This window comes from Schistocerca nitens, chromosome 1 (assembly GCF_023898315.1).
Source record: "Schistocerca nitens isolate TAMUIC-IGC-003100 chromosome 1, iqSchNite1.1, whole genome shotgun sequence".
NCBI classification, from domain to species: Eukaryota; Metazoa; Arthropoda; class Insecta; order Orthoptera; family Acrididae; genus Schistocerca; species Schistocerca nitens.
The window spans coordinates 837,730,216-837,749,535 of record NC_064614.1 but is presented as its reverse complement, the minus strand read 5'-3'; the positions used below and the strand labels follow the sequence as shown (position 1 = coordinate 837,749,535).

General features: G+C 37.3%; 2 protein-coding genes across 3 annotated transcripts in view; one reads left to right on the top strand and one right to left on the bottom strand.

The window, feature by feature from the left end:
• Nucleotides 1–11,382: 11,382 nt before the first annotated feature.
• LOC126263165 (nucleolysin TIAR) lies at nucleotides 11,383–14,527 on the bottom strand. 2 transcript variants are annotated; one of them, XM_049960216.1, is made up of 2 exons: nucleotides 14,468–14,527; nucleotides 11,383–14,173 (listed from the first exon to the last, which is right to left on the bottom strand). In XM_049960216.1, exon 2 carries the CDS (start codon nucleotides 13,999–14,001, stop codon nucleotides 12,790–12,792), a length of 1,212 nt encoding a protein of 403 aa, XP_049816173.1. In that variant the 5' UTR covers nucleotides 14,002–14,173; nucleotides 14,468–14,527; the 3' UTR covers nucleotides 11,383–12,789. The 2 variants fall into 2 exon arrangements, with proteins under 2 accessions (XP_049816173.1, XP_049816165.1); XM_049960208.1 differs by lacking the exon at nucleotides 14,468–14,527 and adding an exon at nucleotides 14,254–14,352.
• Nucleotides 14,528–14,579: 52 nt separating this feature from the next.
• The window catches only part of LOC126263157 (eIF-2-alpha kinase GCN2), a 322,298-nt gene continuing 317,557 nt past the window's right edge, over nucleotides 14,580–19,320 (top strand). Inside the window, exon 1 of the mRNA XM_049960195.1 lies at nucleotides 14,580–14,870. Within this exon, the coding sequence (XP_049816152.1) occupies nucleotides 14,823–14,870 (48 nt within the window). The 5' untranslated portion in view covers nucleotides 14,580–14,822. The remainder of the gene's footprint in view (nucleotides 14,871–19,320) is intronic.

Sequence of the window (19,320 nt, the reverse complement as noted above, 5' to 3'; positions counted from 1 at the left end):
TACACTACACATAAATCAACCCAGCCTGTGGGCAGATCGGTGAGACTAGATTTGACGGGCAGGGAAACTACGTTAGTGGGAACCGAATGACTTCAGATGGGCAGGCCTGATCCATTAATGATACCCACAGAAACAGCCTGCGGTTTCGGTCCGTCATGGAAATCCACTCATGTGGCCAGCCATTCACGAGCCACAGATGATATGTTGATGAAATGACATCACAGTGAACAATCCATGCAACAGATAACTTGTTCAAATACTATGAGAATCAATAATAATGAGGATAGGTAGAAACTCACTGTAAAGACAATTGCTGAGCCACAGACTGGCAGTAGAAAAGACAATCACACTCTCACAACTAAATTTTCAGCCACAGGTTTTGTCAGAAAACGAGAGCACGCACACGTGAGCATGCGGAAAAAAAAAAAAACACACAACCACACTTAGGCACACGACTGCCACCTCCAGCCACTGCATCTACAGTCTCTGAGAATCCGATGGAAACAAACCACTCCTCATGCTTTCCTGCATCTCATCGCCAGCTGCTAGGCTAATGGCAAGAAGTGGTGGCAGCACAGACTGCAAGCTGAGGGGAATGGTAGGAAGGACATAAGCAGTAGTAATGAGGGAGCAGGGAAGTGGCGCACTTAATCAGCTGCACCCAGCGTGACAATGCATGACACCTCAGTAAACAAACCATTTCATATACTGAAACAAAGGCTGTATGAAACCTTGGTATTCACTGGTGCTAAAATTTGGATGATAATGCTTGTTTAGTAGCTAATACATTTTCAACTGACAAAGCAAAATGTCCTGTGACAAAGCTCTTGACATAGCAGACAATGTGTAACGTGGTACTGCTTTACTAGGTGACAAAGGAATGAATGTATGCAACAAGTGAGATTACAATGTTGCCTTCAATAACCTACAAGATGCAGCAGCTGCACTTGGGAATATTCACTTTTTGTAACAACATAGATCAGTTATGGCATGTCTGCCATCTCCCTAATGTGACAGTCCACAAAACATGCGGAAAGGTAGTGCCAACTAACTTAAATGCAGCTGTGTTATTTAACCACTAGTGTCAATATGGGGAGGGAGGGGGGGGGGGGAGGAGGAGTTGAACTTCACTTGCCTTCTGGAATAGGGTTACAGCTTTTTATTCATTACAGGGTTCACACACACGTCTACACATAACTGTACTGAACGAAAGACGTAATGCTGCTGTGTATGATGGCAAGTTTTGTGCCTTTAGCAATCACTACATTACTTGGGATTATGGTTGTCAGGTTGTTCCCAGGAAACGATATCTTGTCTTTGATGTGGCCATGATTTTAACACTGTCTTGCAGTTAACAGGGATGTGGAGATATACAGAAGGTGGCCAATATAGAGCCCCCAATCTATTCTCTGTCTTCTCCATGTACAGCCCTTACGAGCTGCATAAAGGGAACATTGGAGCATGTTGCTGTATGGATATGACAAATATTCTCAACACAAAATAAACGTGGCTGCTATATGCATGCCCAACATCTGTCCCCAGTCACCATATGACCCCCCCCTCCCCCCAACCACCTCTTCCCTACTGCACAGCTCAATCACGAATAGCAGGCAGTAGTGTAGCATTCATCTGGATCAATGAAACTCGTCACTTCTTGCTAACATAACATTTAGTTTCGCAACTGCAGATCAATTGTAGTAGACTCTTGAGAACATGGTCTCTTCATCTATTGACCAAAATTTACCAACTGAAAAAAAAAGAAAGATATTATTTTCTCTACTAACAGAGAGAAAAGCTGTGTAAAATTTCAGGGTTGAAAAATCTCCACTACTGAAACTGGGATCTTCTCGAACATCATGGGTTGTAGCACTGTGCAACATGCAAACACAGAACTATAAATTTAGTTGTGCAATTGACATGCCTCTACAATAGTGTGTCAAACTGGGGAGACAAGGACTATCTTGGTCCAGTCTTAGGTACTGAAAGAGTCACCTGTACCAGCCAACCTGAGATTGTTCTAGGAAGTTTCCCACATTAATCTCCTTGATATATTTTGTATGACTTCAATTTACCAGTCAACACCAGAAGATAGAAGTCATGAGAATAATTCGATAAGTCCACACCTTGATAACATTTGAAGTTCATGTAGACAGACTGTTGTATACTGGGTGACCAGAGGAATGACCAATATTCAGGGATAAGACAGGAACAACAATTTAAAGAAAAAAAGTCTAGTAAACATGGGATCTATACATTAAGAGCTAAGAGCACTTCTTTATCTTTGCTACTGTGAAACATCTCTTATAAAGAACAAGTGCATGTAGGTCTTAAGGTCTGCATTTTGGAGTCCAAGTTTACTAGACATTTTTGCTCCCAAAGATCATTCCTGTCTTATACCTGAAATTTGACCATTCCTCCTGGAGCAACCTGTATAGCATCCAAGTGGAGTGAGTGTTCTGATGTTTACTTTGCTAAGTATTAATCAGAGTACATTTTCTCTAAACTTTTAATATCCTTTTTTTACTTCAGATTTTTAATTTTCAGTGTGAAACTAAAACCATTGGTATATGAATATCACCCGTGATTATTTTTTAGTTTTACTTCCTACTTCAATGGGTATGTTTGCTTTAATTATGTAGGTATGTAAACTCATCTTGTTTAATCACATAGGTGTACTTTGCACATGCTAATGAAGTGTGCAGGGAACATACATTGCAGAGAACATAGAATGCACACATTGCAGATAACATAGAATGCATACGCAAGGGCAGTGGGGTCACAAGCTTGTTTTAGTGTTGAGAGATTTTAAAAGAAATGTTGAAAAATTCACACCGTCCGACATTCTAGAAAATACATTATACATATAAAGACAAAATGTTTAGAAAAATTCAACGACCACCTCTCAGGACAGAATCATTTTCAAATCCCTTGTAATCCATCCCTTAGGATTAGAGACAGTGCTGATAAAATGACAGTACACAAAGACATCCAAGCAGTCATTCTTCCTACGCTAGATGTGTGAACAGAATGGAAAGAAATTTCTGTATGCAATTTGATCAAAAGTATATGGACGCCTATTAGTGGACACTAAGATGAGGTGTCAACCCTTCACCTGTGTGATGGCTTGAACTTTACAGGGGATACTTTTAACGAGGTGCCTGAATGCCTGTGGAAGAATGGGCAGCCCATTCTCCCTCAAGAGCCAAAACCAGAGAGGTCTGTTTCAGGCATGTTGTTGCCCACAATCACTAACTCACAGATGCTTCTTTATGACAGGATGCATTCTCATGCTGATACAATCAAACATCATCTCCCAACTCTTTCTCAACTGGGCAACAGTCTGGATGATTGACTGATCTGGCCTTGTAACATCAGCCAAAACGGCCTTGCTGTGCTGGTACTGCGAACGGCTGAAAGCAAGGGGAAACTAAAGCCGTAATTTTTCTCGAGGGCATGCAGCTTTACTGTATGGTTACTAGAAGAAGGGATCGGTTGGTAGGACATGTTCTGAGGCATCAAGGGATCACCAATTTAGTATTGGAGGACAGCGTGGAAGGTAAAAATCGTAGAGGGAGACCAAGAGATGAATACACTAAGCAGATTCAAAAGGATGTAGGTTGCAGTAGGTACTGGGAGATGAAGAAGCTTGCATAGGATAGAGTAGCATGGAGAGCTGCATCAAACCAGTTTCAGGACTGAAGACAACAACAACAACAACAACAATGCAGTACACAGAGCTGTAAAATGTTTTAATATTCTTTCACATTTAGTGTCTTCTTAAGAGCAATAACGGGACTTCCCTAATCATACACCGCTATCTCTGTACTTCACTGCTGGCATTACACATGATGATAGGTAACTTTCTCCACGCATTCACCAAACATACGATTGCCACATATTATAGTGAGATTCATCATTCCAATACACTTGCTTCCAGTCATCCTCTAGCCAGTGGCATTGCTCTTTAGAAGTGTCACTTAGCACTGATTACAGAAATGTGCGGTTTGGAGGAGCTGCTCAACAACTGTTCCCAACTTTTTGACTCCCTACACACTGTGCTAGCTGGATCGCTGGAACCACTTTGGAACTCGCTAGTGATTCCTCCCACTGATTTCATGGGATTTTTTACAACCAGTCTACCCAATGCTTGACTGTTCCTGTATGTCAGTGCACGAGATCTGCCAGGTGTTGGTTTAGCTTTGATTGTTGCTTCCTGTTTCCATTTCATAATCACATCACCAATAATCAACTTGGGGAGGTTTAGAAGGGTTGAAATGTCCCTGGAGGATTTGTTACTCATGTGACATTCAGTGAGAGCCCGTTTGAAGTTACTTAGCTCTTCTAACTGATACATTCTGCTGTTACTGCTTCTCTGTTGACAACACAATACTTCCTGCTGCCTTTCTTATGCTGGTGGGTCTGCTTTTCATGATACCTAGTGGTCAATTCCGCATTATATAGGGGTGTTATTTTTCATCAGATAGCACAAGTGGTGCAACAGAAAACACCCTCTGCTACACACTTCACAGTTATTCACAGAATAAATGTCTATGCATAGAGGCGACAAGTAGCTAAGGTTTGTCAGCAATAATCACGAATACCAGAAAAAGAATCCAACAAAGTACAGCTACCATTTCATGGAAACTCCCGTTTGTGTAGAAATTTTAATGATCTGGCACACAAAACAATATTTTCTTCACACACACACACACAAACACACACACACACACACACACACACACACACACACACACACCAAGAGCAAAAAAAGAAAAGGGAAAAAGGAAGGGAGGGGGAACAGTATGTTATGACCACAAAACTGTGTGTGTTGGATAATTAATTTCTAGTAAAATAGCTGATCTTAATCATGGAAAGGATTCTACATGGAGGGAGGACTGTAAAAAAAGAGGGGGGCTTCAGAGATGGGGTAATCCGTGACTGGACATATCAAGGTAACAAACTGTATTTGTCATATTCAAAGGAACTATCCAAGCATTTGCCTTCGGTAATTTAGGGAAATCGCAGGAAACCTGAACTGATATGACCGGACAAGGATTTACACCACACTGCTAAATACAATCCCAATATCTTAAGCACCCCAATTGTAAACTGAAGCAGGTGTCTATGTATGTGTCACAAATTCTGGTAGATGGAAAGACACTACACGTGAGGTCTGAACTAGTATGTGTGTTGTTTATCATCTTGTTATACAAACCACTGTAAAAAATTACAGCTTTGTTGAGTAGATACACTGAAGATCATAATCAAAGGACTCATCAGCAGCAAACCTGTTAGAAATATAGCAATGATGGTACAGAAAAGCAGCCATGGCTCGTTATAGGAACTAACCTTGGATTATGTGGCATGCAGCTGACAGCGACCCGTTCAACTAAAGAAGTAATGTAATAACAATAACCGAGATAAAACAAGGCAATTCATTTACACTGCCCAATGCTCCAGTCCCATTATCCTGTACTAATTAATAGATTTACATAATAATGTATCATCTGCTGTGCACCTGCACTACAACCGTTGTCAATGAATTATGTAATCTGAAACATTTGAATATTTCCTGGCAACAAATTCCACAACAATTTTAGAAATAATGAAAAACAGATTACAAACTGACTTTTCGTATACTCTGAACTGCGTATGTAACTGCCTATCACACATGTCATCACCCTGTCCCTGGGTGCTTTCGTAAATTACTATGACAGCAGGAACCAATCATCATCTACCAAATTTTTTTTCATTAAACACAATCCTGTAGCATTACTGTCACAATTTTCCCTTTGTCAACATGCTTAACCAGGTACTTTCTCCTTTCCTATGCACTCAACTTGAGCATATGATTCTTTGAATCAACAATTTCTAACATATTGTTCATTACATGTTGTGTATCCTTTAGATAACATTAACTTATAAATCAGTGTTACCCAGAATTCAGTATTAGTGAACAACAGAACTCCAGAGAGTATTCCATCAGAAACACAACTTGACGTAAAGGTTTAGTATTGTGATTTGGTGGTATTTATGTTCTTAAGGTCAAATGAAATATTCATAAATGATGTGCTGCCTTACACTTCCCTTCTGTATTATTGCAACATTTTATCTGTAACAGTATTCTATTGTAGCAAGGGAGAAACAACATTACCCAGATAGACTAGCAAAAGATAAAGAAACCATTGTGATGTGAAGAAAAAAAAAGAGGGAAGGAATTATGTACACAAAACAGTAATTTGATGGATGACTGTCCAATGGGCATTAGAATTGTAAAATATAAACAAGAAGAGACACATTAAAGTGAAACAGTCTTCATAATGTAAATTATTTGGAGAATTACAGCTTTTGCTTAAGTGAAAGTGAAAGCACGTACTATATACCACTATCAAGATATAATAAGTAGAAATAATGAAAGATCATAAAAACAAATGCCACAATGCTATCCACTTATCTCATTATTGTGTAACATACAGCTTCACCTAGGTAAACTCTGCTTTGATTTAATGCAAAGTAAGCATGTTTCTATGGCTAGTGGCAATCTAGATAAAATATTTTTCTGCATTAGGATCCATTGTAACAGAAAAAAATTATAAAATAAGGTTCAATATTTCAACCAACTTACATAGAACTTTCTATTTCAGAATAACATATTAACAAACAATGAGAAAGATTTTTGTCACAAGTAAAATTTTTTACTGTTCATCCTTTAAAAAACTGTTTTTTTTTCCTCGTAAATTTGCCAAGTATTAAAATGGAAACAGAAAATGCGTGCTTGAAGTACTCACTGTGAGTAGTTTAACTGCTATGGTACCAATGGAGTGTTCTCATAATACAGAGCAAAATTTCTTGTGGGAATCAAAGCTGTTAAAATAAGTTTTAAGTATGTAGATTAATATTTATCAAGAGCATTATTTCAAGCACGGAACATTATGTTAATTGTCTACTTCAAAATCAATCAAGTACGAAAGACCATAAACAGAAGCATTTATGAGTATAGTTGCTGGAAATAACACATACGTGATAAGAATGCAGAATGAAGTCATTAAAGGAACATTTATTGCTTCCTGTACTTTGTGTTTTATTTAAGGTCTGGAGTAGTATCAGTTAAAGGTGATCCCTGACAGTAGCAGTGAGCTTGGCCAGGCTACTTTGCACATCTACTACAGCCAATCATGGAACAAAATTTTTATACATCTCTACAGAAACAAAATGTTGCCACAACTCTACAGACAACTGTTTCTGCCTGCAGCCATTTGCACATCACAGTTGAAAGCTGGCAAAAGACTGCCAGTTGTCAGAAATCTTCTTTTGCTGACTCTACTACAGCAACAAAAAAATTGAATTCAGGGAAAATGAAAGATACAATAAGCTATTTTATTTTGGCAAGAACCAGCCTGCCCATCACCCTGGGAAAGTATGTTAGGAACTCTATATCTAACATTTCTTCTTCCAGTGTGTCACTTGTGTGGATGTTAGGTTTTGTTAATAGTTCTTATGCAGCTGGTGGTGAACCCATCACTCCTCACAGAATGCACTCCAGGTGTTGCACCTTGCATCCAAGGTAGTGCGGCTCAAATATTTCTTGCATCCATTCCTCTTTTCTGGCTCAAGCAATTTGAAAGTAAGTGCAAGTACTGGCCCACTTGTTTGTGTTTTTGATACATGTTGTAGCCCAGGTTGTCACCATTCCTCATAATAAGCACATCTAGAAAGAGTAGCTATTGATCCTTCTCTACCTTCATAATAAATTTAATGCCGACATGGAGATTGTTCAGATGCCTGTCGAATATTGTGCAAACATGGTAAAGACTATTTACAAAGCTACCACGAAAAAGGGTGCATCTTATCAGCAAAGTGCCCCACTCCAAATGTTGGGAATGTACTGCATACTGTGTGAATGTGGAAAAGTCTATGTTGGAATGACTATACGATCCAGCAATCGTGGAATATAAATGGTACTGCAGGCACAGATATGCAGAGAAATTGGCAGAGCATGTGGGACAACCACGTAATAAAATTTGAGTACATGCAGGTTCCCACTGTGGAGAAGAGCTACATGACCATTTGTTCAAGGAAGCCATAAAAATTCAAAAACATGACAACAGCTTTAACATACATGAAGAAAGCCTCAAGGTAAACAGATCCTGTATTCCCATGCTGGAGAAAACAACAGTTTCAGGTAACAATGGGTGAACCACAGCAGTAATAACAAGTAAATAACCTTCAGATAGGTACATATAATCTCTGGTTGTGGGCTCTACACTAGTCTACTATCAACAATGAGGAAGAACATTTGTCAATGCCAGCCACTTGTGCTAGGGAAAGTCAGAAAAATAATTGAAAAGCATCTGCTGAAGATCGACACAAAAGCCAACAGACAATGTATGACAAGATTGTGTTCAAATAAATGGAGTCGAGTTATCACAAATTTTATTTTTTCTGGTTCTGAGTGGCACATTAGATGAGATACAAATTCAACAGAATCCTCCTTTATTAAATGTACAATCTATTATATATGAAGACCACTGCACTTACTAAGTGCAGATTTCACTGATCTATAAATTAGACAGTAAACATGACAAAACAAAATTAAAGTGAGAGAAAAAGTTTCATCATTATGAAGATTTGCACGTACTTTCCAGCACTAACATTACTGTTATACTCAAGGAAAGAACATGAGATTTAATTGTGTGAACTACAAGATTGAACGAACGTAACAAGTGCATTCATGCTGAATTAGTTGATTGCAGATCCTCCCAATTTATAAGCCAAGGGCCACTACATTTAAAGGTTGTATGTAAGAAACAGTATAATCTATGTAACAACACTTAACAAATTCAAAAGGTTCTTCTGCAGTGCAATATGGCTGGCAGAGTTCTGTACAGCTCTATCAAAGATTCTTCTCTTTTTTTCTGGCATTTTGCCTCAGTTTGAAGGCAGCCAATTTTTATGTTTTTACTTTCAAACCGTTACAAAATGGTTCTAATAAATTTTACTGACGTATCACATATCATTTACAGAATAGGACCCTTGCCTACTCCCATTCAGCTTCCAGCAGGGCTAAGTTGAACCTGAAAATAGTTTTATAATGACCTGAATGATTTTTACCTCCTGTATGATTAGTGTCCATAAATGTACTGATCTCTAAATTATCTGGTGGGTATGTTATAGGTCTTTTAAATCAAGTGCAGAAACAACTGGACATCAAAGACTGTATACATTACTCCGTACTGTAAAATGGATAGTCTAATGTGTGGTACATACTCCATCGTGGTTCAAGGTATTCTTCCAAAAGGCTTGTAACTAAGTATCACATGTTCATCTTATTGTTCAGTTACGTTCATCAAAAATATCACAATAAAAATTACATCAGTCTTTAACTGAAGTCCTGATCTGAACATTTCAGGCCTTAAATAGTCTTACTACATGACGTAAGCCACCAGATTTCTCTGACTTGATACGTAGTTTCTAGCAGTTAAGAAAGATCCACTAAACTAATGAACACTTATGTTGTGGTCCCTAATGCATGTCAGATAAAACTGCAAAATAAATTTTAAAAATTAATTATACCATCAATGGATATTACAAACCTCAGGTGTTGCCATAATACAAGATCTGAAGCTTAAGGCTATGTATAAGTGCAATTTGCGTGCATATGGCTTATGCTTTATCCTTCTACCAAATGTGTTTGCAAAAACATATTAATGAAACATTAGATTAATGTCTGTATGCTAAAATTCTTTCTTCGTTATTCAGAACTTTAAATAAATGTTGTACGACTCATCCAAATCACAATCATTTTGACAGCATGAATTAAAAGTGGAAGTATTAATCACATATGGAAGGCTTTGTTTTCCAGCAGGGTGGCTACTGAAATAGTATCAACTGAACCTACAGATACCAAATGTCAGCTTTGTTCTAGGACATAACATTGTGGTGTGTCGATTTCAGTTTTTAAAACGTGGGCAGCCCAAGGCGTAAGTTATGTAGGTAGGTGAGAGTTTGGTTCTGAGATGGTGAAGCCAACAAATGTGAATACTAAAACTCAGATGTGTTGACAAACTTATCTGTAGCACAGTCCAAAATCTAGGTTAGGTTCAAAGGTGACAGTTTTGTTGCGAGTTGGCAAAGTGCTATCCTTGAAATACTGTGACATTTCAACAAATATCATAAGTATTTTGACATTGCCACTAGGCTGGAAACCAAAGCGCTGTTCATAAGCAAAACAAGTTGAGAAAGCCTACTACTACTACTAATCATCCTCATCCATCTAGACCAATAGCGTGAAACAATGCATGGATGAAAAATACAAATTAAATTACCTAAAATGTAAATGCTATGATTTATTATGTTTAGAAACTGTAGGTTGCAAGCAAGAACAACACTCCAGCTCACTCATTCATTATTCGAGCAGGTATATAACACAAAGCAAGTAAAGCAACCACTTTTCTTCATTTCACACTGATGACAAGATTCTTTCAAGTTCCATATATCTCACAAAAAATGTTCTAATGCTCCTACAAGTCAGTTACCAGCAAGCAAATTTCTTGGTACCTCCAATCTGAAGTTGCAAGGAAACATAGAAACACTAGCAAGCAAACCTGGAATACATGATGGCTACGACAACCATCAAAGATCCCTTCACCTCTTTATTTTGTGTATGTACTCAAGAGGAAAAAAAATGCCTTTTTTTCTTCTCTGATGCAGTTGACTGTCAATTTTTATAAGCAATGATGACACGTCATCTATGAAGCAATATTTCAATTTTAATGTCAACATTTGTAATGCAACATTGTAGAGCAATATCATGTAGAGTAACCCTTTTACAACGTAGCAGGATAAAAAATTAATCTGGATGCTGAAATTCAAGGTTTTTCGTTCTCCAGTATGTTTTGGAAGACAGGGGCAGTGTTTGTTTTGGACATCATCGAAGGAAGTTTTAGCACGTCTTCTATATACCTATCTTGGTCTTTATTGTTCAAAAATAATGTTAAAAATCAGTATGGGAAATACTTGTGGTAAATAGTTCAGCACCTTCTCTCTTAGGGTCTCTTTCTGGAGGAGAACACAACAACTTTTTGTAAAATTAAATAGAGATTGTATACAACTGTTACACTAACGGCCTTCCCAAATTCTACATCAGAGGATGTTCCAGAGAGATTAAACGTTTATTACAAAATTTCCATTAACTGAATAACTGTACCTATTTTAACACTTTTGCCACTGTGTTTTGCTATAGTTAACTTCAATAAAACTCAAAATTTTCCGAAGAGACATTATCAACCTGGAACACAAATCAATTTTATATTACCTTCTGTCTCACTCTGCAGCATATTCACCATAAAGATCAAAATGAAAGAGGGACAGCTATGTAGTACCTTCTCTAGAGACAGGCCTTTAATAAAAACAGTACAATTTTTTTTTTTATGAACATGGTAATATATTCCCAGAAACAAATGTATTCACATTTCTCTTACACTGTTATTTGTACTGCTTGATACTTCATGGTGCAACCCAATGTAAAATAAACAGTACAATTTAACATAAACTGAAATGATGATCTGACCTTTGGAATATGCATATAACCTGTCATGTAACATAGCAAAAAACAAGGAAAAAGTAACTTTTAACAAATTTTGCTCTGTTCACAAGTTCTGATTAAAACTTTTTAACAAAGTTGTTGCTGAAAACTACACAATGACACCATACACTAGACATATAAAGTGTATTCTTCACTGTTTACAACTGCAATACTGGCAGTGGCAATAATATACAAAACAGTTTCAAAATTTATGACATGTAATATGCATATTGAAAAAAAAAATTAAACAAAAATTCCAGAATGGTGCAAACTAGGATAACAGGAGTTTACAGTTACTGAATCTGTTAATATGTACACAATTTTCACCCAGACCCAAATATTTTATTATAACAATCAGTGAATCAAGTTAGCTGCTTGGATTCAAACAACAGCATTACATACTCATGTGACATGTTTAACTTAAAGCTAAGAATACAACACGCTGATCAGTTGTATGGCGTTAACACCAGCAGGACACAGTACAAAATTAAAACTCCAAATCTACACAAAATAAACAATTTGCAGGAAGTCTGATGTGTAAACAATAGTTGTTTCCAATTTACAAATCATCCCATCAACAGTTTTACACACAAATTCTGAGCATCTTATGTGGAATGCAATGACAGCACAGTCTATTCAATGTTACGTAATTAAATAGTTCACAAACATATTTAAAAGTAGAAAATTTTTCACTTACAAACAGCATCCTGCCAGTGACATTTGAATCCAGAAAAGAAAATTCTTGGGGGCTCCATGAGAGCATACAAAATGCCGTTGTCATCTAGCAAATCTACAAAATCTTATCACTTTTTACATATCTCTTCAGTAAACACATCTTTTATGATTTTTTTACTTTTTAAAACACAACACTATATGCCATGAATGTTGCTACTGAACAGAACATGTCTGCTTTAGTCCTGCAGTGGAGTCATGGCCAATGGTAAGGTGCCTGTCAGATGCAATATTGTTCTCCACTTTTAATAATACACACCATTAGTTTGTAGCAAAAACCAACTATAAACACGAGTTTGCACATACTACGAAATGATCTTGCATTTGTTACTGGAAAAGAAGCAAAACCATGTTCCCATCCCTCTCTTAAGGCAAGAGCTGGTTGAGTAGCATTATGCAGACCTCTGCTTATAAACAAGATACTCTTTTTTTTCTGTGCAGGAGCAGTTTACCAAGTTTATACAAATTCCACATCACTGCGTTGGGAACTGCTGCATTGTGTATGCCACCATGCCAGCCCCAGGCTGTTGCATAGCAGTTCCTTGAGGCATTTGCTGAGGAGGGACTGGTGGCTGAGCTGGAACTCCCTGCCAAGTAGCTGTCGGTAGTTGCACACCCATTCTGCCTGCTGTCATGTAGCCTTGGCTATAGCCAAACTGCCCACCACCATATGGATAACCCGGTTGCATTCCTTGAAGATACTGTCCCTGCATTTGTGCAGCTGCTTGGTAACTCTGTGGATACCAATAACCCATTTGCTGACCATAAGTATATGGATACTGTGCTCCACCTGCTGCTGGCTGGCCCATTCCAGCCTGAGCATGATTTGGATCACCACTTTCCTTTCCCCAGAAACACTTAACTGTCTGACCATTAATTTCTGTATTGTGAATGGCCTCAATGGCATGTGCTGCTGATTCTTTAGTTGAGAATCTGATGAAAGCATATCCCTTGTCCTTGAAAACTCTAATATCTTGTATCGTTCCAAATGGTGAGAAAGTTTTCTGCATGAGTTCTTCTGTTATACCACTACTGAAACCTCCACAGTAGACTGTACAATTAGTTGGACTTGACTGGTTGTACACTTCATCAAATGTGTGCAATTTATTATTCGCATGACGCGGCCTTTCGTTTCTAGGAGGTGGAGGTTTTCTTGTAGACCAATTTGTTCTAATGCTGCGGCTTCCTAACCACTGACCATTCATCGCCGCGATTGCATTTTCTGCTTCTGCTCTCTTCACAAATGAAACAAACGCATAACCTTTAGATTTTAAAGTTTGCGGATCTCTAACAATTCTGCAATTAGAGATTTCTCCAAATGGCGCGAAAGCTTCCCGAAGTGTGTGTGTTTCAATTTCAGGACTCAGATCCCCTACAAAAATGTGATGATGATTACTAGTGTCTTGTTTAGGTTGATTACCTGGAGATGTCGCCCAGTTTACCTTCATTTCCTTGTCCAGAAATAGCCTCTTGTTCATAGCAGCAAGGGCTGTAGCAGCCCCTTGATGATTCGTAAACTCCAGAAATGCGTAAGGGTCATTTCCGGGCTCACGAATGATTTTGCAGCCTTTGACGGGACCGATCTGCGAGAACAAGGCACATAGCAGGTCTTCTGACACGGAAGCGTCCAGATTACCGACGTACAAGGTCCGAGGATGACTTTCGTCACTCATCGGTCTTGACATATTATTCCTCGCACCAGGTAAGTAAATTACTATAAGTACTTCGTTGATTAGTAGCCCGCTGAATCCACATATGCTTGTACAAATGCTAGACGCATTACGATGCTCAAATGTTCGACCACGCTCAGAAGCGTTATTTCAAAGTGACATTTTTCTATCTTGATGTTGCACCATCCTACAAACGTTTCAAACAGTATTTGTTAACGAACAATCACAACAATAGATATAACTAACAACAACCTAAAAAATACCTACAAAGGCTGTAATATCACACAACAATCCTTCCAACACTCCTCCCCACTACAGTGAGATAAAATGAAGGGCGGACTACTCATGACATATTCTATCTTTGGCAAGATTCAATGTTGGTATCAAAATATATCGACAAAAAATTCATATAAATTTGATATAAAATACTTGTTGATGACGAAAAATATCGTAATAGTTAAATAACTGGTTCAATACTCACATAAAGGTAACATATAATTGTAAGACACACAAACTCACATGGGTTGTACTAATACGTAAATGCAGATATTCCACTATCTTCGAAAGTCAAAGTATCAACATGCACTGTGCAAGATAAAATCAACATAGCTCTGGCAATTTCAAAAGTGCGGCGTTAACTTGTAGATGATATATTTTATATCCCTTACGCGGAACGATTTTATTTTTCGCTTCGCTTTTCATTGATCCTAATGTGTACACAGAAAAAGTCTTGAAAATAAAATAGAACCAACGACACCTTTGCTATGTTGAAAATGTAGATCAAGACTCAGCGTCATCAATGTGTCGTACGCGGCTTACGGGTTGTGCTATGTAGTATGGAATCTCCGGAAGAACGCCAAGAAAATGAAATACAAGCATTAAAGGTAAACATAACGCGGAGTATGTTTGCTACTGAATGGAATATTGATTGGAAATACATTTTTGTGGAAAACATCATGGTTCCGAGTTTAATATTTTACCTCATACTGCTAAACAAGTAATTAATGTACTGATGAAAAATTTAGGGTAAAACTTGCGTATTCACAGGAGGTAAATGCACATATTTTGCCTAGGTAGCGACGTATAAGAAAAATCTTGATAGACTAATTGGAAGGTGTGACCAAGTCTGATATATATTTTATGGATTAAAAATAACTACCTTTTGTTGAGGAAGAATACTGGAAAGTTTGTTGTATTTAAAAGTGTGCTGTTTGATGTTAGGCCAGGTAGGCTGAATCCTTCCGTACTTAGTCGTTCTCCAAAGTTGACAATCTTTATTGGTAAATATGCAGATGACTGACATTTTTATGGGCCGAGCGTTTTTCTTAAATTTTGCAAAACCATGTAGCAACGAAACTGTTTTAATACAAGATTATGGGTTTTGTCCAAAAACTGATTACCATGTTAAAAATTGAGTGAACAATCTCACCATCCAGTCTTTCTCTTAGGCCCACACACTACGTGTTCTTGACTTTTCAAATGCGGTGCATAATGTTTGGCACCCAAACACTTTTAACAATAAAAAATTAAATTAACACAGCCTTTCAACCCTTCCTATGCTGCACATGGAGATCCAGTGGCAGATACTATGAATAACTTATTAACTTTCCACATTACTGTCAGAGGGAAGAAAATACATTTGGTGTGAAGAGACTGAAATTCAAACCTCGCATTACTTTATCCAGTTACATCCTCAAGGCCAAATGCATGAGAAAACAGAGCTCCCTATGAACACTTGCAAAATTGGTCTACTGTTCATTATCAGAAGTATAATACTATGTATTATAAGCTGTAGCACCAAAACACTGCATTTGGTTCCAGACCTGCAAAATTTGTGGATCATTACTGGACATACTATGCCAAGAATCGCGATTTTAAGACCACACTTTTATATGAGACATGTAGAGAATATTATAATGTGCTAAGTGTCAGTAACCAAAGATCCTGCTTTAGTTCTGTCAAAATAATTAATGAGCGAGCTTAGTGGTTGCTACTATCTTAAACTGTGTGACACCGAACCATATTGGTGTTGGTTGTGGACAATAGATTATGTACTGAACCAACCAATACAACCAACAGAAAACTAACATTTTAGTCAAATTGTTGTTAATGAAGGGGCATTGATACACTTTCACATGAATGAGGCACTTAAAGACTTATTGCCTGAAAAAAAATGTGAATACACATGAAAATGAGTTTGATGTTACCTGGTTTTCACATGAGACAGTAGATTTCATTTGAAAATAACAACAAAATTTTTCAAGCATGGGAAGTGGTCTGAGAATGGGGCAGTAGTTAATACTCTATAAATAAATCATAATCCTGTTACACATCCAATGAAAGTTATTAGTGGATTCCGTAACATTTTTCATTGTTTATGTGGACTACATGTTCATAATAAGACACTAAATTCTGAAGAGACTTGTATGTTATTGAGTATAAGTTTCTTACCCTCCAACATAACCTACATTACAAATCAGCCTGTCACAATGAAGGTTTTGGGGTGTGTGTGTGTGTGGGGGGGGGGGGGGGGATTTAAATACCACATTCTATTCTGATTCTGTTATCAAACTCTTTGTTTTCTGAAGGAAAGAAGATTAATGTTACATGCCTCATGCCATAACCACTGCTCCGTGGCTATGCTAACTGTGAAATAAACCATTGTTTGTGGTTCACAGCACAGTAGGCTTCTGCTATCTGGTGAAGCAGAATAATAGACATATACTCTCTGATATTAAAATTATCTATGAGTAGTATGATCATAAAAATAAAAAGATGTTCCTCATTTACAAAATAGCACAAGAAATATGCATTCATTGTGCCAGTGATGCACTCCATTTAAAGGCTTTAAAACCAAAGGTTTCTATAAATTATAACTCATTTTTCTTCTAAGAATACACTAGACGGTATTTATGGAAATCTGACAGGACATAAAAGAAACTGTCAAAGTAACAGCACCATTACAACAGTAAAGAACTGGCACAATTCAGTTAAAGATGCCGTTAGTAAGGATATTATATACCACAATAAATTAAAAGAGTCCAAAGGAAACAAAATAAAAGAAGCTAAGATGAAAAATTATGATAGCTTCAGTGCAGGCTGTCACAAGTTAAGGAAAGAGCTATGGCACCTGGATATGAACACACAAAATGAGCATACTCCTTTACATTCTTGTAATCCTTACAATTTTAAAGATTACTTTTGCAGTTACAAAAAGCAGTAAGTGTTTGCATGTGAAGTCCCTGTTTATCTATTCGAAATATAAGAAACTGCATTCTGATGGTATTGTGAAAATTGCTGAACCCACCAACCCTTTAAAAATGCTCACAATAACGCCTTGGAATATAATTAACATGATTTGTTAAATATCTGAACCACAAGATACAAGGAATGGCAGGTTTTATTTCTTTCAAATTAAACAGTAGGCAGCATTCCATATAATGATAAGTTTTCAATCTTTGTCAGCTGCAAAATTGTATACAGAGCAGTGAAAAGCAGTGAGGTTATGTGCAGGACTACATATATTCTCCAGTGGAATTTCTTTTACACTAAACCTAGTGGGCAGACGCAGATGCTCTGGTCAACTGGTTCTACCAATATTGGGTGTCTGCTTTGTCCCAGGATGTAATGATGATGTAGCATCAGATGTCATACATGCACAAACAGAGAACATAACAGTGGCAAAATTATTTTTGCATCTAGTATATTATTTTTTGTTAAAAGTTGTGGAGATAGACTGATCTGTATTGTAACCTGAGGTGTAGCTTAGGTTGAAAGGTGATAGTTTTGCTAATTGGTGAATCCAGGAAATGCGAATAGAGTGTCTCAGGTGTGACTGGCTGTTCTGTAGCATAGCGCAAGGCCTAGGTTATATTCTGAAAGTGAAAGTTTGTCTGTGGGAAGTGGTACTGAAAGCAGTAGTTCAACCAGTGCATCACTATCAGTAAAGCTTCTTAGGAACATGCCGTTACCATTTAGAAATACTTACAAGTGCACTACTCCTTTTTTTTTTTTTTTTTTTTTTTTCCTTAGTTCAGGGTATATACATGTATATACACCACACACAGACTTCTCAACTACAAATATTTAAACTCAAAAACTTGGTTTTGGTTCACTCTCACTGTCCAGTCCTGCCAGTATCTCCGTCCTATTTTCCAAGGTACATAAGTGCTCTTCCTTATGTCTTTCTCAACTAGCATTTCAGAATTCATTTACCCAATGAATCTGTCCTTTCATACTGGAGTGTTAGTTTAGTATGATACGCAGGAGAGCTTACGATGAGTTTGGAAAGTGGAATAGAGGTATTGGCAGAATTTAGGCTGTAACAGTAGGCCATGAGATGATGAATGATGCCTGGATATTGTAGATGGTAGAAGACTTGTCTGCAAAAAGGTGTGGGTATAAATTCAAGTCCTGACTTGGAATATACGTTTTAACCGGTAATGAAGTTTCACAGGAATGCACACAGCTATAGAGTATGATCACATCATTTATAGTATTATAGTAAAAGAGAATACTTGTAATAAGTACCAATTAGCGTGCATTTAATTTTGAATCAAACTAAGCAATAATCACTAATACCAATTCCAAGTTTGATGTGGTAGTTAATGAATGGGTGTTTCATGTCCATTGTCAAAATCTTGAAGGTACTACCGACTCAGACAGCTTCAATTTTGTTGAAATTTATATAGATTGCACCTTAGAAATTTACATGAACTTGTGCAAAGTTTTATCTGCATCTGTAACTTGGTGTAGACACTAAAGCAGTTTTCATGTGGTCCACTTTCTTATGAACTGGAAATGTGTAAAAAAATTCTCATGTTTGGCAGACTGTTGTAGCCTACCTAATCTAATAGGGTTAGGATCCTGCATTTTGCCATCCTGTCACAGTTGTTTGTACAGAATACAGAACTAACGTACATGAAGATTAAGCGATCAGTGTCCATGTCACATTCTAGAAATAGTTGAAAAATTTTGTTCTGGCATATTTTCTCCGTGGAATCTATCGGGGTAACTTTGTACCAATTTTTTCCATTTTTTGAAAATACTGGGCATAAAGTTAGTTACACATCACCATAGGCATTGTAACATTTTATATCTATAGTCACTCCATGTTTAGGAAAGTAAAAATTTACAATAACTATGCCTCGTTAGAATACAATTTCTGCTTTAATACTATTTTAAGTTAACTGTCCTTGAGGGTAACTTTAGACCAGTTGTAAAAAGCGTTGTGTAAATTTAAATCATGCCAGAAGGAAATCTGATTTTAATAAGAAGTAAAAACAAACTGTTGATTCAGTATTGGGATCGACCGAAGTGTCCAGTCCCACCCGT